At 40.6% G+C, this 26,863-nt stretch overlaps 1 protein-coding gene across 3 annotated transcripts in view; it reads right to left on the reverse strand.

Moving 5' to 3' along the window:
• Nucleotides 1–26,863, reverse strand: part of LOC140310094 (tetratricopeptide repeat protein 28-like) — a 177,956-nt gene that overhangs the window by 23,053 nt on the left and 128,040 nt on the right. For all 3 annotated transcript variants that reach the window (XM_072388250.1, XM_072388249.1, XM_072388251.1), the window contains 3 exons: nt 12,868–13,375; nt 778–1,574; nt 132–676 (listed from right to left, as the gene is read on the reverse strand). In XM_072388250.1, the coding sequence (XP_072244351.1) occupies nt 132–676; nt 778–1,574; nt 12,868–13,375 (1,850 nt within the window). The remainder of the gene's footprint in view (nt 1–131; nt 677–777; nt 1,575–12,867; nt 13,376–26,863) is intronic.

Below are 26,863 nucleotides of genomic sequence, written 5' to 3' on the forward strand. Positions count from 1 at the left end.
GATTATTTGTAAAACCCCAGAAAACAGAATTATCTGCAACAGCACCCACCAGCGGAAACTGATAATTCTTTTTTTTTCTTTTTTTTTTCTTAGCAATAAGAAATACTAACTTCGAAACAAATTCCACTTACCTGTGCCCATTTCCTAAGCCTCTATAGGCCTTCTCCTGGTCCTGCATGCGATTTAGGCTTTGTGCCACTGATAAATACTGATCATAGTACTTTATGGCCTCCTCAAAGTCTCCCAGAGCCTCATAACAGTCTCCCAGATTCCCATAAGCCCTGCCACGGTCCATTACGGCTTCATTCCCACTGAGCTGCTGCAAAGTAGCCAGTTGCTGCTCCAGGTAGCCAATAGCCTCTTCCATCACCCCGACATTCATTTTTGTGATGCCCATGTTTCCATAGACCTGAGCCTCCACAACAGGATCTTTCAATTTCCGACCAATCTCTAACTGCTCCTCGTAGCTCTTGAAGGCCATCGCATACTTCCCTAAGGCCATATAGACAGCTGCCAAGTGGCCATGAGCTTTGCACTCTCCTGGCACATCACCCAGCTCTTGATACACCTCTAACTCCTGGGTGTGGTAGCCCAGGGCTTTGTCGTATTTCTGCACAAGTCTGTAGGTGGCTCCAAGGGCAGCATAAGCACACGCCTCCATCCTTCGCTCCTTAACCTGAAACAACAGCAAAAATATATGCGAGAGGGACATAAATGTTATTTTCTATTTAATTGTTAAATTGTTCTATTTAACAAATCTATTATGAGTGGCCTCACCTGATGAGCTAAGGCCAGCTGCTGCTCATAAAACTGAATGGCTCCAGCCACGTCCTTTTTACATACAAATATGTCTCCCAGGTTTCCCAGAGCTCTGAAGCGAGCCTGTGCATTGTTGAGGGATTGGGCCAGTGACAGCAAGTACTTCTGGCACTCCTCTGCTTTAGTAAAGTCTCCTAGGGCCTTGAAAGCCAAACCAAGGTTACAGTATGCCTTGGCCTGACTCAGTTTGTCATGAAGGTCCTTAGCCAGAGCTAAATCCTGCTCATAATATTTCACTGCATCCTGGTAGTTTCCCAAGCAGTAGTGGGCATAACCAAGATTGTGACAAACTTTGCCTTCACTTTCCATGTCTTGGAGTTCAGGGGACAATCGGAGATACTGCTCATAGTAGGGCACAGCTTGAGGAAACTCTCCCCGAGAGCAGTGGAAGTTGCCCAAGTTGCCCAGAGCCCGCGCCTCACTTTGAACATCTCTGAGCTCCCGAGCTATGTTGAGGTGGTTCTGGTAATGCTGAAGAGCACGGTCATGGGCACCCAGGGCTTGATAAGCCACAGCAAGGTTACCATGTGTGGAGGCCTGTGAGGCACGATCATTGACCTCCATGGAGATCTGCAGCTCCTGGCGGTGGTAACGAACAGCCTGGTCAAAGGCTCCAAGGGCATTGTAGGCATTACCCATGTTACCATAAGCCCGACCCTGAGCAGCATAGTCATTCAGCTCCTGAGCAATGGCCAGGTGTGTTTTGTGGAGTTTCAGTGCAGTCTCATAGTCCCCTTTCATTTGGTGGATGATGCCTGTGGAGAGGGGAGAGAAAAAGAGGCTGAAGTTAAAGACCTACTCAAGGGGAAATTGGAAATGAGTAAAATTCAAGAGCCTCGTCAGCTCTCTGAGCCATCTGTTCTCTGCTTACAAAACATACTCACCCACAGAATTATGGTCTTTATAATGCGGTACAATCAAACAAAGTTACTACAACACCAAAATAGTATCTTTTGATTTTTTTAACTGTCTTTGACTGTGTCTTCCAGCAAATTTTCCAAAATCAACAGCTTTTCCACATGGGTGGAAATAGCTATGGGAGAACAAGAATAGATGACAGAGGAAGTAAAAATGGGAGAGAGGGAGAGGAGTGGATGAAACGCTTAGTAAACAACATCAGAAAAAAATCAGATAAATGTGAAGAAACTACAAATAACAGAGAACCCAGTACATTGAGCGTATTAAATCTGATAAAATGCCATCCTCTGAAAAATAATAGCTTTACTCTACAACCAGGCAGCCATCTGGCAAACTCACACATATTGTCCCAGTATCCAAACAAATCTGCACCCACACCTGTATACTAATGCACACTGACAAATACACAGCAGAGAGTAAATAGACATCACAGCATATCTATCGCACCTCTTCCTCCTTCTAAGATTAATTGCTAATCTCTGACTCCTCCTTAGAACTGTCACAGAGTTTTCACCAATACTAAATGCAGAGATAATATCAAAGAGAATGTAGTGTATGCTGGTGGATAGACGGAGAGACCAGGTGCTAGGCAAAAAAACTCAATTTCCATCTACCATACAGACTTGTCCTCTTTGTTTTGCTGCATCAGCGTGGACTAATGGTCCGGTAGGAAGTGCGAAACAGCCTCTGATGGGACACGAGGGATGAAAACAGTTCTGGAGTCAGAGTGGGTGAGAACAGGGGATTGAGGGGGGCTCTGTGGTTTGTGGTGAGTATTTGATGGTGGAGCTGGGATTAGTTACCACCATGTGTGTTTTCCCATTTATTTCATCCAAAGCCTGCCACATTATGGGCCTAAACACAAGCTACATAAACAGTAGAAACTAAACCAAACACACAGCCTAAACGACAGCAGAAGTCACATGTAGATGTGGTTATGCTATTCCATGCGGGTTGAATTAGAAAGCACCGCATTACGGCCAATAACAATAGAAAAAGCTATGGTGTCGTTACAGCCTGACCCATTGGGCTGCATACTGATTTGACACATTACAAACTATACACATTCATACAGTGCATACACACTTTTGGATGTATGCATGACTGAAATTTGCATCATCAATCTTTCACTTTAGTGTAAAAGACAAGATTAATTAAAAACTAAACTTTCCCTGATGTCTTTTTGGAAACATAACCGGACCATGATTCAGCATGCAGCATAGACCTGCTGACAAAACATCCCAGATGTGCTGTGTCTTTGCTTGTTAGCATTCTCACAGTGAAAGTGATACAACCTCCAGGGACCCTGCAATCATTAGATCCCGGCTATGAGGAATTAATATGCTTGTGTAAAACACAGAGAGAAGCAAACCGATAAAGGTGGTGTTCAGTTTGCAAAACACTTTATGAAGACTTTCACAATGATTCGGATCCATGTTGTTGCAGCCAATGTGTAGTGATAACAACAGATCTTTCTGGTTATAGAGGTCCACACAAAGAATTTCTACACCTAAGACAAACTCCTCAGCTTTGCCTATCTTTGGAGTCTGGAGGCATGTTAAGATTCACAGCAGGCTGGGAGAACGAGCACTGACAACCACAATGTCATTCCCAAGGTTGTGCTTTCCCCAATGGATGCTGATGTCACTGAGGACATAATGCCTACTGATGTATTACTAGCGAACATGTTCCATGCTGCAGGCTAAAAATGGATCTGGTTCTTGGTGATGGAAGGAGAGGTTAAGGGGACAAGCTGGACAGAGGGAGGGGGAGCATGGCCACATTTCAGATTGGAGCTTGGAAGCTGCTGCCAAAATTAAGCCTTAGGCTATGCCTGCAGCAACACTTTAAGCAAGGGAATATTTTCTGTGCCCCCCATATGGTAAGAGAATTATGAAGCCTTGTGGGAAATGGTATCCCGAAGAACAGTAAATAAAAACACTCAAAACATGTCAGTAAATAGTCCTGTAACATGAAATTGGGAATTGGTAGGAATGGGAGGTCGAGCTAAAGTAGCCATAGTGGTGTACTGTCTGAATTAAAATGAAGTCAACAAAGTATCTGTCTTCCAAATCACTTTAACGCCCAATTTTACTTTGTGTCAGTGATGTATTGCAAATGTACTTGACTATAAATAAATGATACAACACAATTATTCCTCTTTTTCATACAGCATGCAAAAAGACATCCCACCATTTTAATACTGTTATACAAAGGCCTATCCACCCCCCCATGACCAAAGATGTTAAAAGCATGACAGTGTGTTGTCACTTTTTATTACACAGCTTGCTGTTCATAGTGGGATTTGCAGCACTGATGGAGCCATGTTTAGAGTAAATCACTGTGCCATTCTTCGACGGGTGAGGAGGGTCCAGAGCACTGCTGCCTACAGTTAGCGAAGAGGATTTTACTGACAATGGTGCGACTAATGCTGGAGGTGATTCTAGGAATATAGCAGAGATGAGCATCCAGAGCCCAAAGGAAGTGCCTGGGTGTGTTCCTTTTATATACTTTGGGATATGGTCATGTTTAGGGAATACATGTTAATGGTAATGCTTATGCTCATTTCAGTCTCAACCTAAGAATGATGGCATGTGTATATCAAAATATATCAAAATAAAGATGTAAGTCTTCCACAGCTAGCACAAATAGTTTAGTACCAAATAATCTTTTTTTGGTTTCTGAAAAATTCAATCACACAACAAGCTAGGCAAATCATGCTAACATCTTTATGTGAAACAATAATCATAGGCAAGAGATTTGTGATAATTATATTATAGTGATATATATTATGAATAGACTTTTTTTTGTAAAAAAGGCCAATCTCAAATCAATATTGTTTTTATTTTATCAGTTGGTATCAAATCATGATTTTTTTGTATCATTGACATATGTTATTTATTTCTACTAATATCATGAATTGTATATATTTGAAAAAAACAATTATTGGAGATAATATAAAGTAAGGTAGAACATACTTAATTTATTATCTTTTTTAATAGCTGCACTTGTTCTGATCTAGTGACTTTAAAAAAATAAATCTTTTTCTGAGAATTCTGCAAATATCAATTCAGTTCCACCTCCACACAAAATAAATAAAAATAATATTCCAATTTAGGGTCACAGGGAGGCTGGAGTCTATCCACTTGTCATTGGGCGAGAGGTAGGGTACACCCATGATACAAAGAGACAAACACTCACTCCTAGGGACAATTTAGAGGCATCGATTAACCTGACATGTACGTTTTTAGGCGGTGGGAGGAAACCGGAGCACCTGGTGAGAACCCACAGATACACTGGGAGAACATGCAAACTCCACACAGAAAGACCCCCAGCCAGGATGCGCACCAAGAGCCCTCTTGCTATGAGGTGATGGTGCTAACCACCACACCACCGTGCAGCCACACAGAATAAATAAAATTATGAATGTCAAAGAGACGCTCTGTCTTACAACATTTTTACGCCACGGGGTTTCCAGTTTAAAGTTGTGGAAATACCGCAACTGAAAAGTGCAACTGTGATTGCCAACGAGCATGGCACAAGGGCAACATGGAATATGGAATATGATAATAAAAAAAACATAATAAATGGATGACTGCTTCATAAAACAAAGATTAAAGGGAGACTTCAAATCAAGTCGATGAAATTAAATAATGAGTTGAAAGACCACATTATTGCATTTTTCTAAGTGCCCGAGTTGAATCTTAGAACAACAACACTGTATTTTATGATCCACTGGGCGAGGCAGTGAGAGTGAACTGAAGCAGCAGACATTAGATCCTCATGGGGTCAGCACATATGGGCAGAGCTGGAGGGGTCTGGGCTTAAGGTACCAAATCCTCACTTGCAGACACAGACATTTCCTGCAGTCTGACTGACAAAGAGACAGGAAGAAGGAAGATAAAAAACGACAGGGCACGGATAAATGGATGAATGCTTAGTGGGTGGTCTGCCAACAAAAACAATGTTGAGTTTTCCAGCTGATCTGCTTTCCTTTTCTACTCCTACTGACCCTCCACTTTTATTCAGCTCACTAATCCAGCAGTCTGTACAGTCCACAAACATGACATCTGATTTCACCTACTGTTTAAAGAACAATGTTCATTCTTGACTTTTTGTTGCATTGCACCATCTCGTGTCTGTTAAGGAGCAGATCATATTTCATGCTGAATTTGCAGATGTGCTGGAAAAAGGGCACAGTTACTAAGTGCACAAGAATGCTACAGCTCTTTTGTTTTATTTAATAGCACTGCAGTGAGTGGAATATTAACTACTGCATACAGCGAGATACACCTTGGTGTGGACAAGGGCTATGAGTGTGCGTCACAGAGTTACTAGTTCAGATTCTGGCTCAGTCCCCAGTCAAGGGATTAAAGGGACCATGAGAGGGGAAGCATGGAGCGTCTGTTAGAATTCCAAGAAATAGAAATGCAAAGTCAATTGCTGCAATATGTCTCAAAACATTGGGGACAAGGTCATGTTCACTACTGTGCATCATCCCCTCTTATTTTCACAAATGTCTGGAAAAATATAAGAATTGAGGACACCTGTTGCTGGCTCTTTGAGAGCGGAACTGTTGTCCCATTCTTGTCTGAAATGGGATTCTAGCTTTCTTGGTATTTTGTTTTTCATGATCCATCCATTCATCCATTTTCTGTCGCTTCTCCGGGTTCGGGTTGCGGGGGCAGCAGCTTGAGCAGAGAAACCCAGACGTCCCTGCCCGCGGCCACTTCCTCCAGCTCTTCCGGGGGGACCCCGAGGTGTTCCCAGGCCAGCCGAGAGACATAGTCTCTCCAACGTGTCCTGGGTCTCCCCCGGGGTCTCCTCCCAGTGGGACGTGCCCGGAACACCTCACCAGGGAGGCGTCCAGGAGGCATCCTAACCAGATGCCCGAGCCACCTCATCTGGCTCCTCTCAATGTGGAGGAGCAGCAGCTCTACTCTGAGCCCCTCCCGGATGACTGAGCTTCTCACCCTATCTCTAAGGGAGGCCCAGACACCCATTTTGAGGAAACCCATTTTGGCCGCTTGTATTCGCTATCTCGTTCTTTCCGTCATTACCCACAACTCGTGACCATAGGTGAGGGTAGGAACGTAGATTGACCAGTAAATCGAGAGCTTCACCTTCTGGCTCAGCTCCTTCTTCACAACGACGGGTCGGTGCACCATTCCGGACGCCGCACCGATCCGCCCGTCAATCTCCCGTTCCATTCGTCCTTCACTCGTGAACAAGAATCTGAGATACTTGAACTCCTCCACTTGGGGAAGGATCTCATTCCCGACCTGGAGAGAGCATGTTTCTTGATGTAAAATGTTTTCAGTTGGTGAGAGGTGTGGCCCAGACAGTCCAGCTTGTTTATGTATGCAAGAGCTTCCCTTAAGAAGACATGGTCTGGATGGGAGCATTTGTTACTCTAAAACCTGTATATACCTTCCAGCATCAATGGAGCCTTACCAGATGTGCAACTTGCCAGTTCCATAGTCACTAATGCCCCACCATACCATCAGAGATCTAAGCTTTTGAACTAAGCTCTAATAACAAGCCAGATGGTCCTTCTCTTAACTATAGAGGATGCAGCGTCCATGACAAAAAAAGAAACAAAAACAGTCCTCCACTTAGTCTCAATCCATTTAAATGGATGTAGTGCCACCTAAGGGCCTGACGATCATGGACATCCAAAATGAATTTTTGGCCATGTGCTTTGACCAGAGAGATGTTTTCAGATTCTCTTCTTTTGTTGATGTTACATACTGTAGATGATGCAACTTTCAGTCTGTGCAATTTTATTTAAGATTTTTCTTAAATAGCCTCGCAAACTGAAAATGCTACTTTTTTTGCAAATTGTTGAACCTCAGTTCGTCTTTTTTTTCTCAGAGACTTTGCCTCTCTAAGGTGCACTTTTTTACACCCAATAATGCTACTGATCTCTTGCCGATGAACATAGTTAGTTGCTTTATGTTGCACCAGCTATTTCTTATTAGAACCACTTACTATGCCACCTTTTGTTGTCCACTTTTTTGAGATGCGTTGCTGCAATCAATTTCAAGATGAGCAAATATTTTTCATTAAACAGTCAAATGTCTAACTTACAACATTATATGTGTTTTTTAAATTTTATTGTGGATAACATATTGGTTTACAGCATCCCTTAATTCATTCTGTCAGAGCAATTAGGCTCTCTAAATTCCACCGTAAACTCAAGCCTCTCGTGCTCTTATACAAGGTCACACTCATAATATATCTAGATGAATGCTGTTTCCAGAGGCTTAGGTAGAAAACAGAATAATCTATTCTTCAGAGCTCAAAAACAAGTCTTGTCTCTGTCTGTAGTTTGGTCCACTGTTGGAAAAGTATTGTATTTATGTCCACATAACCACAACATTGTGATGATGATGATGATGATGATGATGATGATGATGGGGATGAGGCATCCGTAGCTAAAACCATGTACTGCTAATACTTAATTGTTCTTTTTATTATTAGCATTCCACTCAGAAACTACTTAAATATTGTAATTAATTTGATAATCAGATGCTGAAGAGCCAATCTCAGGGGGAGAGTTATTACGTTTCATTATAATAAATAATAATAACAAATTGCCAATGTAAGCATAAATCCTAAAGTTTAGTCCTCTAACAGGTACATTGTGAGAGATGTTACAAAATTTGGGAAAAGGGATATTCTGTGAGAGCAGCTTTCTGCAGCAGATTAATTTCCCGTGACTTACAAAAAGGCTACACTGCAAAATATTGTAGTGTGAAGCGAGTTTATCATCAAAGGTCACAAACTAAATCAAAATATACACCATCAGTTATGTCTTGTTTTTCTGATACTAGCGACAGTATCTAAACACAGAGCATCTTAGTATACACTGTCCGATTCTGTGCTCATTTTTTAACTCCCGTTCTCTGTTGTTTTCCTCTTTTTGCTGCTTTTGTTTTTGTTAACATCAGCAGAAAGCATCCCCCAGGGATGCTGGATAAAAGGAAGAGGGAGAGCGAAAGCGAAAAAAAAAGCTTAATTAGGACTTCTGCCTCCATCCCCTTCCAGCTGATGGAGTCAACCTTTCAAGTGACTTCTCTGAGACATATGGTCAAACGAGGAACTATGAAACAAGAAAAGGAAGCACGAAAAAGGCAACGCTACAACACAACCCCTTCCAAACCAAATTATTTAGTCTCTTTGAAGTGAAATGCAAAGGGAAAGAATACCATTTAGATTCTGTCTAGTGAATACATGGGAACCGACAGCTTCAGTCTTCTCTCACATATTAAATATTGCTGACTAGGGGGTAAGTTAGCCAATTAATAAATAATAACTGTGGCTGGAATGTAACATTTTCATATCCTTTATAGGTCAGTGTGCTGAGCACAGGGCTGCTTGTACTGCTAGGCATCATGGTTATATATTAAAGCATGGCAATCTTTATACAACTGTACCTAGGAGCCATGTCAGCTGCTGCTCGACCCACACTACATGCAACATTAACTACAAGCTGAGAGGGCATAATAAAAGTTTGCTCTTTCTTGTTTCTGCAACTTCTACTTCCCATCTCTGGCACAATGTTTTCTGCTTTTATCATTGCTCGTTAATCTTCACTCGATCATCCTTTCTGTCTTTGTGCAGAGCATAAAGGCAGGATTTTTTTTTAAGTCACAAACAACATTCTGTTAGTTTTAGCCCCTATCTTCTTGTGCTAAGCTAGGCTTGGGGGCACAGATGACAGAAAAACACTGCATGCCCTTCTGCTGCAAACAAAAACAACAACAATAGGGCAATTACAGACTGGTACTTCACAACCTCCACTTCATTCTCTGTTATCTTCATTATTCAGCTCCTCTTGAATCAGCTATTAAAGGTAATTAAGCGATTCATCAAGTCACTTTCAATTACTGAGAGCTTGACAGCTGCAGATTACAATCAGTGGGGGTGAGGAAGAGTGCGAGAAGGAAGCATTTAAAGTAAAAGAGGGTGAAAGCAGACTAAAAGTACGAACAGTTCAGGCAGCACTACGATGGGCAACAAGCTCCCTTTGACGTCGAGTGTTGCTGCATCCACATCATGGTCCAGCTTGTCCAGTCTGCCTCCATAGAGCAACAGACTTCAATGCCATGCATTCAGCATGTGAGGTCTTTGATATTACATCAGCTACACTATCATTATTCTGGATTGACTGGAAGAATTGTAATATTACAGTTCATAATGAATAAAAGTGCTCTCAGTGCAATCATAGTGCCTACAATACAGGAATAAATTTGTTGCCTGACATAGAGTGCCCACTTCTAATAAAACTCTTATGTTCTAAAGAATCATAAAATGTTCTCACTGGAGCCCCTAATTTATGACAACCGGTTACCAGCTCAACGTTAAAGGTGCGTATTGTGGCTGAGAGCAACCTAGGACGTATGACCATTAGGCTGGTCAAAGGACAGCCTCAATTTATGTTTGCCCGATTAACCCTACACTCTGCGTGCACAATTTTGCACATTAGGTTAAAGAATTATTCATTTTAAAGGAACTATTATGCCTCTTAGTTGTCCATTAGAGTGCGGTTTACCACCATCTTGATGGTTATCATAAGTCATCCAGCGTAGGATGTAATTGCAAGACTAAATAATGAAAACTGCTGATATATCACATTGGGAACTGAAAATCCAAAAGGACACTTTTATTCCCTGAGGCTCTTTTCATGATTACATCAGCAAATTCCACAAGGCTGCTTTGCAGTAAATTCAATTTTAGCCACATTTAGTTTGAAAACACTGGATTGTATTATAACCCAAATTTTAAAAAGTTGGGACACTGTGTAAAACGTAAATAAAAACAGAATCCAATTATTTGCAAAACTCGTAATCCAATTTTTCATCATAATAGAACATACAAAAAAGTGCTTTACAATATCATGAAAAATATTAGCTCATCTTGAAGTTGGTATTTAAAAGAAACAGCTGGAGGAACATTTTGCTAATAATCAGGTTCATTGGCAACAGGTCAGTTAAATGATTGGGAATAAAAATAGCACCTTAGTCAGGCAGAGGCTCCAAGAAATAATGAGAGATTCAGCAATTTGCATAAAACTGTGTCAATAATGTTCCTGATAGCAAAATTGTAGACTTAAATGTTCATCATCAAACCATATCTGTGCACAATTCGCCTTCAATTTTAAATCATTACATTCTGTTAATATTTCCAGTGTTCAAACATTTCTGGTATGGGGGTTGTAGTTCAAATTTGATCATATATTTAATTTCTCATTTTTTTATTTCATACCACAGTGCAGTAATTAGAACTAGAACACTGTCGATGTGAGAGAATAACAGATCAATGTCTAGACATTTCCCATGAAAAATTACACATTTTTATGAGGAGTATTTATGCTCTGTCAGTATGGATTACGTGTTGGTATTCTATTGCAATATTCCTTTGTTTCTCGAGTTTCTCCACTATCTTATCTTACACAATCTACAAGGCAATGTCCACTGCAAAACTTAATGTAATCACAACATACTCTGTCTACAAACAGCGTTTGAATACAAAATTAAATAATTATATGGTTTATTATTAGAATATAGCATACTGACTGCCTCTGCTTAAAAGTAACAATAACATTCAGGTCTTACAGACCCTAAATATAACTGAATTATTAAACAGCACATTTACATAAAGACAAAGGAATGTAATTAAGAGCAAACTGAAACACCTGCAGGAAACGAATGCTCTCATACTGTACAGCAAAACAATAAAAGAGCAAGCTGGATTTCACATATGTAGCATCATCAACCTAATAATATGTGCAGATGACTTTCACTAAACAGTGACATTCAGTCACATTCGTCAACTCCCTTTTCCTGTCTTAATTTAGCAAGCTCCAAGGTAGCTAACCTTACACCTAAAACTCCAATATTGCATCAAAATCAAGACACAGCAACCAGATGCTTTTCTTTTCTCTGTGGATGTCCTGACGGATGCTGAGTTTCACACCGCCCTCAACTGTTGTGGTAAAAAAGAAGTTTCAAAGGAAGACATACATCCACTAGCCTACAGCCTACATCTTTTGACTGAACTTCTGTCTGTAGTGATGGGATTATACCCACAGTGAGTGATCCTATATACAGCGTTCACTCAAACTGCTATGACTTCTTTTTACGATTGAGTTGTTTGAAATGCGAAATATTTGCTTTTTTGGTGGCCCTACTCTGAGTAGCTTTTAACTTTAGCTCGCCCATCTGGAAAGCTACTGGTTCTCCAGTCAGAGAGCTCTCTGATCACTGTCTACTGCAGGTAAGTACACAACTTCACTTAAAAATGCCCATTATCAAATTTCTCTCTTTAATCGAGCAAAATGCAACAACAGTGTGTTGACAGTTGACACACTGAAGAATCTGTCATTGTTTTCACAGTTAGACTCTGTCCAAAACACAAGTAGTGGAGACTGAAGGTTTTTTTTTTTTAATAATGTATATTAAGTGTAGTCATGTTGTTATGTTTTAACTGATTCTGATAGAACACATATCAGAATTGTCACCATGTAATGCATAACTTACAGATACAGATTTAGCTGAAAAAAAGCTTCTACAAAATCAAAAATAGGGATGCTAAATAATAATCACCACAGTTTCTAGCTGGTCAGCAAAAAGATTACTGTCATCAGTTCAGTATTAAAACAACACTGAAACTCGGTCAGAATCTCTCCCTCACCTCCTGAGTTATGGTGTTCAATAAAAGTGTTTTTGCAGAACATTATGACTTAACTGTAAATTTCCTTTTTGACCTTTTTGGAAACAAAATCTTTATCATCTTTACTGTTAGACATTTGTGTGATACCAGTTCATCACTGAGTCCACATAAATGGTTGTACATTATTCGAAGAAATTCCCCCTCCTGCTCTAAAGGGGCAGCATCATTACATAATTCACCAGAATAGTAAACATGTCTCACACAGCATCACTGTACTATCACTGTACTATCTTACATATAGCAAAATCCATATTATAGCACCTAATTATTCAACACACTGTTTGATACCATAGAGAACAAATTACCTTACCAGAATATATTGAATAATTCGATGTGCATAGTCACTTAACAGCCATCTTATTTTAGAACTCTGTTTGTAGTTTGCTTACATACCTAAATTGGAGGAGGCCCTTCCCTCAGCAGCCCTGTCCTTCAGTCCTTCAGCTATAGACAGCTGCTGTTCATGGTACTGCTTGGCCCTCTCCAAGTCTTGCATACAGCGAGCAGCATGACCCAGCCCTGCATACGCTCTCATCTCAATGGATTTTTCCTCTAGCTCCTGGGCAAGCTCCAGAACATGAGTATGGTAGGACATGGCCTTATCAAAGTTACGGTGGTAGTGGTAGGCACTGCCCAGGTTACTGTAGGCCCGGGCTTCCTCTCTTTTATTTTCCAGGGCCTTGGCAATTCCTAAATGTTGCTCATGACATTGAACGGCATTATCAAAGTCTCCCATGGCAATGTAGACTGCCCCCATGTTTCCCAGCTCTCGAGCCTCAGACAGCTGATCTTTGGACTGCTTGGCCAGCAGGACGCACTGCTTGTGGCTGGCTAGGGCGTTTGGATAGTCCCCTATGGCTGTATACACATGGCCCAAGCTGCTTAGTGCCATTGAAGCAGCCTGCAGAAAGACAGACACACAGGGAGAAAGGCAGACAACAAGTAAGAAAAACAGCAAGGTAATAAACTGTCTGCAAAAAAAAAGGAAATCTCAAGTAGCCCCATTAATTATAGCTACATTGCATCAACAGTGAGTAATTTTCTTGGCTCTGCATCACAGATTTCCAACCCATATTAAAATGCCCCTTTGACCAGAAGAGCTGTGCATCAAATGAAAAAAGGCAAAAAAAAAAATTTCCTAAGTCTCATGAGAGGCTTAATGCTCAGAGACCAAATAACAAACAAAACCGGATTTCATTTTGTCAATGCTGAGCAAGGAGGGGGGTAAAGTGTGATGCAGATCCGCACAGCAGCAGGCTTGTTTTAAATCATTCCGTTTGCCCACTGCAATCACGCCTCATGGTGTGCCACCATCAATGGAACAAAGACTGTGCTAATCAGGAGGAAAAGAAGTGAGGTTTTAGCTTCACACCAGAGCTGTGGGGCGCCAACAGACTGCTGACAAGCTAAAAACATCCAGAACAATATTCTTTGTATTGTCATCCACTCAATCTTCCATTTTCACAACCAGTGTCCATCTGTGAAAATAAAGCCGAGACTAAATGTGCAAATTAAGAGGGAAATATTGAAATGGACAGTTAACAAAATGCAGTCTTGACCTATTATATGACACATTCATGGCAGGCATATTAAATGTATATTCAGAGAATAAGCAGTTGAGGACTGGGGTCAGTTGTCTTTCATGAACAGATGTTCAGTTAATCATGCAGGGGGCAACTAATAAAGCATATCCTTCCTGAGGTCCTACTCCTTATCCTTAGCCAGGAAGGAGCTTGGATGCAGGCCAGCAGAGAGGACAGACACTCTGACAGTGAAGGCCACAGTATTACTCTTCTAGCCTGGTTTTGAGACTGTGAAAAGTCAGAAGTCAGCATCAGTGTGGGATGAAATTCTACAGCTTCAAGATATTAATGAAAGCACTTCTTACAGTCACATGGTCTAAAACTTTCCACAGTTACTTGATTTAAACAACAGAGGAGGCATCAGTGCCACCACCTTGAGCTTCGCTTTTATTAAAATATTATCTCAGAAAAAACATTGAGATAAAACTAGGCAAAATACACTAGCAGAGAACAGCAATCGTTTTCCTTTGCTGTAGCAACATTTAATAAATATTGAACCCTCTGAATAAATGAAAACCAAAAAACATTGCTGTGGACAAAATCATTACGTTTGGACACTTTTGAAAGAGGTTATAAAGATAGCCTCATCTCTGTGAATCTTTCATACATCCCTTTTCTGAATGTACAAATACACACAAACATATCTTTTCATCAATTCTCATAGCTGCTGATGCCTGGAACCAATTACCTGCTGACATAAGGACTTCCAGCAGTTTGCTCAAGTTTAAAGAGTCGACAAGGCATTATACGAGCCCGGGGAGGCAATTACCCTTCGTCACAACTGTTGCTGTTTCATGTTCTCAGATAGAGTATCTAGAGCTGCTCAATTACATGTGCCTTTTGAAGCTCCGCTCCATCTCTCAGACTCAAACTTGCACTTTTCTAAGCAGAAAACAGAGAGGATTCCTCATCTGTGTCTGTCTTCAACCAAGCGCAGTGGGAGACAGGGGAGAGAAGGCGAGAGGGAGGGTGCAATCTTTCTCTCTCCAGTTGAGATGAGTTGCTCTTGTGATCAGTGTCCCTCTAAAGTGAGACTGCAACGCTGCATTTTTTCCTCAAATGGGAGCCAAGATAGGCAGATAATGAGGAGCCAGTCTTGCCAGTAACAGAGGATGCACTGTGTTTGGCTGGACACTGGGACCATATGTATGTCTCTTCCTCCCTTCTGATTACACTCCACCCCTCTATGGCTCATTTTGATTCCAACCAATATTGCTAAATAACATCATGTCAACGGGAAAAATAATTCTCCAAAATGCATAATTTCTGCCAAATTGACTTCATTCTAATTTTGCTCCATTTCTTTTCTGCACTTGTCTGTACTCCCTCCTCATTTATTCCCCACCACTATCACACACACACTCCTCAATCTACAGAGTAAGATCTGATTGTGTTTACACAGTCCAGCCCTTCTCTGGATGTATGCTGATTTGATTAATTCTAACGCTGTCCATTAACAACGGTTGATAAACCTCTGACTGTTATCAGCAAACAAATTTTGCACCAAGGGTCTCCTAATGAAAGGTAAATTAATACTGGATGGGAGAGAGGAATAAAAGGAGACAGGGGACAGAAGAGAAGAATTGACATGACATGTTAATCAAAAATGCTAGGGTCCAACAACAGTATTCCATTTCTTTTCTGTGACACCAACATCAGCCCAGAATCCCTTGGTGATTCTCCTCTGTCAGCCCAAACAAAGTATGTTTTATTCTGTACCGCATTAGAGAAATTGCTGCTTTCACAACACATGCTAGAGGTAATGCATTATACTTAGCATAATTAGCCCCTTATGTCATGCAGCAGAGTTCCCCCTAATGTTTGGGCATGCTGGTTCTGTGTGAGTTCTGTGACTCTGAGCCCCTGGTGTGTGTTTTCTTTCTTACTCTGGAACAGAGAGGTGCTGCCCACAACTTCACTGCTATGTTGAACAATGTGGTTATGCCTCGCCTTGCAGCTGTGAGACTATGAATTTGAAAATCCTCCTTATTTCACTTAGGACCTTTGAGGTCTGATGTACTCCAAACAACTAAGGCTACCATCGCAGACTGGCTCAGCTTATGGTACAAGCCTGGTTGTCATGGAGATCTTAGTGGCATGATTATGGTAGAAGAGGCTATGTTGAAAAGAGCTCAAAGCATGGGTGTGGAACCTTCGTTTCAATTAACAAAAGCAGGCAAACAAAAACATGGGCAAGTGTAGAAACAAGCACCCACTGCTCTGACAGCAACCACACACTCCATTTCCTGCTGGTAGGATGTACTATGAAGTAGCCTAAAGAAAGAAGGGCTTTTGTTGCATTATTTGACTCAACAGCACCCCCAATCACAAATGCTTGGAAGTCTAAACTTACTTGAAGAATACCAATACTACACAAAGGTTTGTGCGCGTGCACAGGACAAAACTGAAGAGAGATTCAATGGAAAAAAATATCAAAACACCCAGTATTGCTGATGAGACCATAAATGAGTAACAGCAGATGAGGGAGAACATGTGAGGGTTGGGAGGTGTAAGGTGTTAAGAAGCCCACAGTTTGCCCTCTGTTCAAACAGCATGCTGCACAATGGCAGGGCAGCCCTCACTTCAGCAAAGTGCTGTTAATGGGATTATATGGATGAGTTGCTCTCTCATGAAAAGCTGAGATGGAGAGCAGGTTTGATTCCATTACCACAAATATGGGAACAACCTCACTGTTCGCTGAACCCACACAGATGCTAAGCTTTTAAGGGGAGATGTCCCATATCTGTATAATACCTTAATGACCTCTGCAAAAACTAATATTCAAGTGAAAATAAACACTATGAATAAATGTGAATAAAAAAACAACAACAAAGCAATGGCATATGGAGAAGCACATTTAAGAAGCCAAGCTAAAGTTATATATTCTCATAAATTATCCATATATTCTTGAATTTTAGACTAGTCTTATATTGTATTTGAATTGTTCTCTAGATTTAGCAAAATCACAAATCAAATACATAGGTTTGAAGTTATTGGAAAATTCATATGAAATCCCACTTCTACTATTATTGGTCATTGTGGTAATTCTACAACATAGTCCATTAAATTCATAGGACACACACAAACACAGCCACAGGGCTGAAAAAACTGCCTGCACACAAGCAAGGACTGTGTCACCAAAGATGTGGAGAAGGATGCAAGAAACATTTTAAGTTCAATAAAGCACAGAACCCCTCATCATTCTACAACAACAGAACTTTGTAACTATCAATGCACTTCCATCAATAGATCCGGCTGTCCAGCTAAAAGTCTTTGACAATGTAAACACTCTCAGTAGAGCACTTCTGGAGAGACCTGTAAATGGCTATAAAACTTGCTCTCCAACCTGATTGAGCTTTTGCTAAGGTTTAGTAAGAAAAAAACGGAAAGAATTCCAAAGGAAAATTGCCAAAGGTGCTTTAAACAGTTCTTAAATGAAGGACATTTTCATTTCTATCTTCAATGAAACCAGAAAAAAACAAACATTCTTGTGCTTTATCATTGTGGAGAATCGTGTAGATTAATGAAGATAAAAAAAGAACTTGAATCATTTAAGGATGTCTCTGAAACAAAATAGAGAACCTCTTCAAAATAATCCAGTAATCAGAACATGCCATTGTATAATGTAAGATCTCTATAACATATTTCCAGAGCACGAATGCAACATAATTAAATAGCTTGTTTTGACAGACTTACTATCAACACCAAATAAAAATGAATATACAGCAGTAAAACAGAGAAAAGCAACAAATCGTAATATAACAAAACTAGAACCAAAATGTCTATAATCACATCCAAGTGTCATTGTCTACTTTTGCTTAAATTCTTTGTTTGTTTTTAGTGTATACTGCTATTAAATTCCTTTGGTACTTGGCACTATACACATCTACTCATACACACAAAAATGTATTCCATTGTAAACATGTGCACACAAGAACAGTGTTCTAATTAAAAGGCACTGCAGAGGGAAGGTGAGGAGGACCATGCACCAGTGTCTCTTTTAACGAGATGAGCTCAGGCGGCAACAGGGGCTGGCTGGCAGAGAACAGAACCGCACTCTGCTGGGAGAGGGGGTGTGTGGGTGGAGCAGAGTTGGGGAGGGGAATAAAAGGCTACAGGAAAAATTGTCATTGAAGATGAGAAAAGGGAATAGTGGAGACACCCCCAAAAGTGAGAATGTCTTTAGATCTGCATGCACCTGAAGCGATGCAATTTGACCAAAAAAGGAATCATGTCAGCTATATCGGAACTAGTCCGGAACGGACTAGTAGAAGATGGTCTGAAAGAAACTTGAAAGATCCTGACTAATACATATGCTCTTTGTTAGCGTGAGCAGCAAAGTGTATATGAGCATATCTGAAAAAGATTAGATGAAAAAGGGGGAGTCTGTTGGGGATGTCAGTGTGGCGGTTGGGGGTGGGGATAGATATGATAAAATATCTGTCTGGTTTTATGGGTGTATTCTCCATTCTCTGTCCTTCCTCAGTGTTTGCACAGAGATATGGATCCCACGGGAGCCACCATTAGCTCAGCCAAATGACTGTCTCTCTGCCTTATCAAAACCTTCTGCTTTTTTAAGCTGGCAAGTGTTGTGTTCTGCCATGCGAGGGCAGGTACAGCTGTGCCTGATTGCTCTCCCCCACGTGCACTTATATGAAAACTTGGACATATAAATTAATGCCAAACACTCAATCTCACATTAACGCTTAGCTAATTCTAACAGTAAACTTGAAATAAAGGGCCAGATTTACAAATGGTAAATCTCATGTGATATGGTCTATTTGGTACAAGGAACAAGCTGCTCCCGTGTCACTAGTAAATTACTAACTAATAATCAAACGGTCTGCTTGTCTGCAACTGTGCATTAAATAATTTGGTCGAGGCAGATTGCTTTAGTGATTATTTAAATGAGCTGGCATTGTCTGTGTTGGTAGAATTGTACAATGTTAGTGGCTCACAAGCAGAATTGGCCCCTTCAATCGACCACATGCCAATTTGGCCTTCTTAGTAAATACAGCCCCATATCTTAAGTCTCGAAAAAGCTGTTTGGACCTTTGGGAATTCTGGTCTCCAGAATGACAGAAGCCCACTGGTTGGTGTGCTGTTGGTTTAAAGTCCCATCCTAATATAGACGCTCAAAATACAGTGGTCAACCGTGATTGAGAAGTTTGGAACAGTCCAAGCTTGTAGTTGCGTTGCTTTACATCCTTGACTCTTTGCTTCATGAAAGTCTATGCTTGCAGTAACCAGAACTGCAAATAAGTAAAAAACAATCAGATTACCATTTTTTTTTAGGAATGCTTTTCATGGAAAGACAGCTTTAGTTTGTTTCATAAAAAAAACAAAAAAAAACAAATATAAGCCATTAAACAATTTCTTTGATCAATCATCAGAGCTAATCTGGCTAATCTGATTTATTAACAGTGATGAGATACCACTGGAGCCACTTGTTCCTCTATGACCTATCTAACCTCGAGGTTGTAGATAAATGACGCCACCGGGCCTGTAGCCTGATAATTCCTTTAGCCTTCACAGGACACGTCCACAAAGGATTGATTGTCACTAAAGGTCAAGGTACAGATGAGTACACTCGGTACAGCTTCTACACTGTTGGTCATACACTAACACAACCATACATTTTGTGCACTCAGAAATAAGTATGTAGTTTCACTAATATACATGCAGAATCACATGAAGTGAATTAATGATACAGACGAGCCACAGTTCTAGCAATGCTTTTCCAAGTAAAAAGGTTTTTTGTCCTTTTTTTTTTTTTTTTTTTTTAGGTGCCAAAAGTCTGCATTTGTGCCGGGTAAGTGGTGGATCATTTCTGGTTCCTTCAGAGATCCAGTCTGCCTTAGCTCATGCATCTGTACAAAGTGACACAAAGTAATACACAAGCACATAAAATTTATCCTGGAGCTTTGTGGGTCCTGCCTATGTGCATGAACACTTCGTTCTGTGTTGCCAAGTTTCTGCATTTGTAATAACTATAGTCAGGTTTGTGCATGTGGGTGGTGTTGTTTTTATTCATTTCTTATTTTTTATGTCTATTTAGGGCATGTTGCACGAGTCGGTGGTAAACAGGCAGCTGAGAGGAAGAAGCACAAGAGCCACGGAGAAAAATCGAACCTGACAGTCTCCACTGGTGTTGGTGGAAAATTTGACTGTTCCTTTACATGGCGTAGGGGTTTGATATTTCAAGCTCCCTCTTTCTGACAATGTGCTAGACAAAACAATGTTTACAGAAATGGCCTAATGTTAAGAGAGGAAAAGAAAGGGAGGGCGGCAAGTGAGCAGAGCAACTGAGCTTCCCAGCCCCCACAGCCCCTACCTTAGAGTGCCTGTCCCTGGTGACAGGATGTCAGCATTGTTCAAATGCAAAAACAGTCCTCCTGCCTTCTGATATAAACACATGAATTTAAAGTCTGCTTGAGGAGGAAATTGAAGAGGTGGCACACAGGGGAAGAGGAGCACTATGAATGAATCTTAATGTACTCTAAATCAGAGCAAAGCCTTGAAGGGTTGCACGGCACTGCTGTTTATTTCTGTACTAAAGTCAAATCTCCACAGGCATAGCTGTGTCATGCCTGCTGGTGTAGGGAATCAATTCTTGAGAGACCTTGTGGTGACAGAAAGGGAAATCATGGTGGTGTTTGAAAGTCATTTGAGACGGGGTGGTGAGGTATTTATCAAGGTTTGCCACTCTTTAAAGCCTTGAGCAAGGGGCACAGTGGATAACTCTTTTAATGCCAACAAGTATGAGAAGCAGTGGTTCTGCTAAATGTTATTGACAACGACAAAACAAATCCCACAACCTACTGCTTAAAAATATCTTTTGAATCAAGAAGATCCCAAGGTAATGCAGGTAAAGACTAAAGATAGTAATAAAGGGATGGAACATCTGATGACACAACATCATTTTGAAACTCCATCCATTAAAAGCTCATTTGCAATTATTATGGTTTCCTGCTAGGTCTCAGGACACAGTGCCAAATATAGCATAGCTTGAAGGCCCCCACTTGCAAGTGAGAGCATTCAGCGGGATGCCAGGCAGTCAAACCAAGGACGCAGAAGTCCAGGGCTAATAAAAGGGTTGAAGGCTGAAGGATTGGAGGTGGAGCCCCTGTCAGACCACACAGCTGGACAAGTCAAGCCTGACAGAGCGAATTCAATCTTTTTGATTACACATCAAAAGGAGAGGGGAGGACAGGAGAGGAGAGGAAAGGAGACTTTTAACAAAATCTTTATTGATGCAATGTGTCCTTACAAAAATAAATAATACTTCATCAAGTTTAAATTAATTTATCTTTTGTTTAATCAAAGACTAAAAACAATGGATTCTCCTAACATTTCACCAACTCTCCAAATAGAATCAATTCTTCTAAATCTGACATCTCTCAAACATGCAAACATCAAACCTTTGAACTCAAGTCTAGTTTTACAACCTGTCCCCATAATTTAATTCCTTTGAGTGAGCTAGATGCTCAACTTGGTTTGACCTATTTAAAAGTTAATCAGACAGGCATTCCTACAACTGTATGAGCTGCAAAACATCTAAAACTAGTACTATATCATTAAGCCAACCTTTCAACAAAATAAAAAAGTGGAGCATGTCTGAGGCAACTGTGCTAAATATATAAAGTTTTCTCCACTTGACAAATACAGTCTCTCTTTGATCTATGGTCTATATGTGCCACATGTCTGTTTGTATCAACAGCCCCATGGAATATACTCAATTGAAGAACCCCAGTACATTTCTCCGTGGGAACCGTTTTATATGGACCACCAGCTGCCTCTGGGAGATGACCCTCGTGCCAACACACCTAACCACCTGACCACTCTCGTCATTGTTGAGAACCGTCACAGACACAGAATATAGGTTTTTCTTTGTGGATTAAGGGAAGTCTGCCAGCACTGATGTTCTGAGAAACATCTTGTTCTTCCACTGCAGCACGGACAGTCTTGACACATAACCATCAGATCCTCCATAGGCTCTGTGTCCAATATCTCCCTGAAATGACCACTGATCATCTCCTCCAGTTTTTCTATGACTAAAGAGACTTAACACTTTTCCTTACTCATTCTGGCAGAAGGCTTCCAGTTCCCCACTGATTTCAGATATGCAAGTTTTACATCTCTGTAAAACTTAGAACAGTCTCTCCTTATACTCTGAACAGTTTTCCTTGTTTAGATAACGGTCTGATAAAAACAGGAAGTCTGTGACGTATCCATTCTTGTTGATTGAGGAGAAAGAGGTGCTCATCATAGACTCGTATCTTCACCCTACAGAGCAGCACAGATGTTGTTTCAGAGCTGATGTTTATGATTATATGAAGCACTGTACAGTCTGGAGGAGAAAGGCCGCGTTATGGCTACATGGTTCAATCAGTTATTGGCCCTCCTCCTCCACGGATATGCACAGCACTGTATATCTGATCCAGTGAAAACCTCTCAAGAAGAAATTAACCAGTATCTGAAACAAATGTGTCCTCACCCTATTGTCCCAAGTTACATTTACCCATGTATACTGTCTGTCAAATAGATAAAGTTTTCTGTAAATATCTAAGACAGAATTTTCTGTTAAACTGCATGACAGAAGAGAAGCTTATGGTGGATGAGGCTCTCATGTATTTCTGTAAACTGAAGGATATGCAGTACAGTTCCAATCTCTCCTATAACTATTAATGAGAAACTGTCAATCAACCATTTAATAAGCAGAACAGTCAAAAACAATCAGAGCCTAAATTGTGAGCAAATATATCTGTCCTGAATTAAATGTATAGACATTTAGTGAATTTAGGTGTTGTGAAAATAAAAACACTACTCCTGGTTTAGTTCCATGACTTAAAAAGTACTGTCCCCTCCCACTCATCTCCCATTTCACTTCATTATCTGCTGAGCTGAATCTCTTGTAAGATAGAAAAACATTTATGCTCTTAGATCTGTTCAGCTCAGCTAACAAAGCTCTCCTGTCTCTGTCCCTCCCTCCATTGATCTTTAAAGTTCCTATTCTTAAACTCGCAGTGAAGAGCTGAAAGAGAAGAAGGAAGAAAAGGACAACAAGCCCCTTAAAAGGAAAAGAGAACACCCTCAGTGCTTCACCCAGGTTTATGAATTATTATATATCTAGAGGAATCTTCCCCTGCATTTCCTTCCAAAGTTTTCTCAGTATCTTCAAAAGATGAAACCTCTTTTGTTCGTTCAACTGTTCATAGCAAGTCTTCTTATTTTATAAACAGATTCAATGAATCTTGAGACTGTCTGCCAAAATTTTCATTCAGGAAATAATTAGTGTCTTCAAGTGAAAAGAAATGCTCATCATCCTGTTATACAGTATCAAAGTACTGTGACAAGGAGTCATCAACCATTTTCTTATTTTCATTTTCAACATTTACGGTGTCTGGTTCACCTGGTCTCACAAGTTGAATTTTATTCTCTACTGTTTGAGAGTCAATCGCTCCTTCTGTCAGCTCATTACCCTCATTTCTATCCGCAACCCCTCTCTTTGTATTATATGTGCTCATGTTCTTAACACTGCTTGTTTCTTGCCCAGTTGTCTGTTTTGTGTTTCTGTATTTGATTTATCAGGACAGGTGTTACAGCACCCCCTAACCAGATAAATCCCTCACCTTAACCAACTGCTGGTGACAACATCATCTATAGCCAGCAGCTCACCCCTGCTGTCACACGTGATCTGCAGCTCATCAGCACTGCCGCCTGGAGCCTGCAGCTCAGCAGTACTGCACCCCATAGGCTGCTCAGTCTCACAGTCTGCTCTTTATGTGGGGAAGATGACTGCCTATGGCTGACATCACCACACTCGAAACACATTCAATGCTGCTAGAGGTTGCATAGACAGCATAAAAACCATCTTCAAATTTCACTTTAAAGGACACCACTTGAGTTTGACCAGTATAGTTTAAGTACACGAATGCCTGTCTAAATAAAGACCGGATGCACAATAATTGGGCATTCTTACTGCTCAGACAAGCTGTTTTGAACCTGCTAGCAAACTAATCAAAGCGAAATGGCTCAATTTCCAACAGCTCCTAATGGATGAACGATGTTACAGCTAACATGGTCATCTGTGTTGATGGCAAAAAGAGCAGTGACGCAGCTACAAAAACCCACCTGTTCTCCTGCAGCCAAGAGAACGTCTTCTACTGTGTACCGTGGGTCAGCCATGGCTCTCCATACTTTTTACAAGTAAAACTCAACCAAGAAACTAACCAATGAAACTTAGTTTTTTTAAATAAAATAAACATCCCAAACTCACTCAACAGCTCGAAACGCTCACATACCACCTTTACACACTTGCTCAAGCAAATTCCCAGCATGTAGTGTAGAGGAGAGCGGAGGACAGGAGAAATAAGAGAACGCACAGGTTAAGGGATGAGAACCCTGATTAATACGAGATGGCCAGAGTTGTTGCCCGAAGCGGCCTAACACAATAAGTGAAATGAAGTGTGACAATCAAATGTCCGGGCTCTCTACACCTCTAAGTATTTTTAAAGAAGGGAGATAGAGCTTTTGTGCAGCTCTCTTCTAATCCATCTGCAAGAGCCTGAAACTCATGCCTAATGAGTTTAGAGCAGATCAGATCTCTGTGAAATAGACTTCTTTGTTTTTAAGTGTTTTTCTTTTGCGAAATGAAAAGATGACAGTCGTGAAATCCAAAGTAAATCAGTGTTAAAGGTTGTTAAGAAGATGAATTAGCTGAAAATAAATCCTACTAATTTGGTGTTATCAGCTTTTTGTATCAGCTGCCCAATGTTAGTTCCTGAGGTTTTCCTTTTTAAATCTGAGGCATGTGTAGTTGTAGTCAAGCTCTGCACATCTTCAGGTTGGCCTTCTGAACTCCCACCTTCTCAAATCTTCTCAAGACAAAATTAGGGAAAATAGTTCCTGGTTGAAATGATAAACTTGTGACTTCTACAGAACAGAGGAATGTGCGTTGATGCACTTTTTCTTTAATTATAAGTTAATGATTATGAGTTCAAATGGTTGTTTCGGAAAGACCCAATACTTTATGTGAGAGAATGTAACGTCAAATTTCTATCAAGATACCTCAGCCTGCGCAAATTTGTGGATTGAGTGACTGTGTTAACACTATCATTCCCAATGGAAAACCTCTTGTTCTTTCCTCAAGGGACAAATATCTTTTATCTTTCTTTTTAGGAAGCTGGATGGGGGCTTTTTGAGTTTATTTTTAATTCAAGGTTATCGGCGTAGTATGCTGGACTGGATTGCTGCCCCCAATGCACTATTTATGCCCCCATCCCTGCACATTGTTAACTATGTTTTAACACTGAATAGATGTATTTTGTGTAAATTTGAAAATAAAAAATCCTCAAAGCACAAACTATTTTAAGTGCCTGGGTGCAAGAGCTGGTAATTAACAGGCAGGTGTTGTGACAAAATCTGATGCCCTGCAGAATATGACCCTCTTTTTTGGCCCAATCGTTGAAGTCTACCAATTATACAAACTCATACAACCACGTCAGGAACGTTTCACTTTTACCACACTGACAAAAAAAAAAGTTGTAAGGGGCAGACAAATTTAGCATTTGTTTGGTTTTTAAAATAAATGGATTGAAATGAGATTTTAAAGGTCCATCTTAAAGTTTATGCACAATATATACACTCTTAAAGGTTAGGATTCAGCATTCTTCAGTACAAATGGCAACCTCAGAGGAAGCGGGATCCTCACAACAGTGCATGGGAATATAAAACAATGACTTCCAAATTACCCAGAATTCAACACTGCATGATATCAATGTTACATTCTCTAGAGTTTGTGTGTTTGAATAATATAAGTTTTAAAGCTGCTCTAAAACAAAATCAAAGTACAGTATAATATGTGTAGTGCCATTTGCAGCTCAGTATTTAAATCAGTACAATCTTCAGCATGAAAAAGGAAAAAGCTTTCAGAAAGAGAAAAAAAACAGCCCCCATCAAAACAACCTCCCACCACTCTCATGTCTAAGTTCAATATCCTGCTCAATTACACTGTAAAACGACTCTTGTTATCATGCTCTACAGTATTGGGCAAATATATAAGCAATAATAGGCAGCTGAGAGTGAAAGGGCCCTGTTCTACCTCCAGTCCAGCACCCTAACCATTTAAATCCATTCCTCCCTCTGTGCCTTTATTCTCAAAATGTAATTACAAGCCTGGTGAGGGTGCTTACTTTGGCCTGGGCAGCCTGCAGAACACACCATCAACACCAACGCTTAGAGGGATCAAAAGACAAGGCTATCCCTCTGAAGCACCTTCACACCTTACTGCTCCCTAGACGGTGGCTCCTTCAAGTTATACATGACTAATCCCATGTGATCAGCACTACTGAGCTCTACAGTAAGCTTTAGCTGCAGGTGGACAGAGCTGGTGTACCTGATAAATGCTAGAAAGAGGATTTTAGCACTGGCCTTTAACAAACATTCATAAAAACATTACGCACGTACTGTATATTCACATATATACATATGCTCAGAAACATGTGTATACAAACTACCTTCCACTGCAACACAGACTGGAGACAATGGTGAGCTCTCTTTGTGCAACATGATGGAAACCAAATCCTAGAAACATTCTTCTCCATGTCCCATGATATAAATCTGCTTACCGGGGGAGACAGCGTTCATTTTTGTAAAGCGTGTGTCCACCTGTGTTAAGGGAGAGGGATCAAAACCAGAATTGTCTAAATAGTTGCCATAAGTCCAAAATTTCATAGAACAGTCCAGCAGAGATTTGACTGATGCAGTCCATTTGCAGGTAGTATGGACCACTGAGAGCAAGGCAG

Source organism: Leuresthes tenuis, unplaced genomic scaffold (genome assembly GCF_036924035.1).
Source record: "Leuresthes tenuis unplaced genomic scaffold, fLeuTen1.0.hap1 SCAF_6, whole genome shotgun sequence".
NCBI lineage: Eukaryota > Metazoa > Chordata > Actinopteri > Atheriniformes > Atherinopsidae > Leuresthes > Leuresthes tenuis.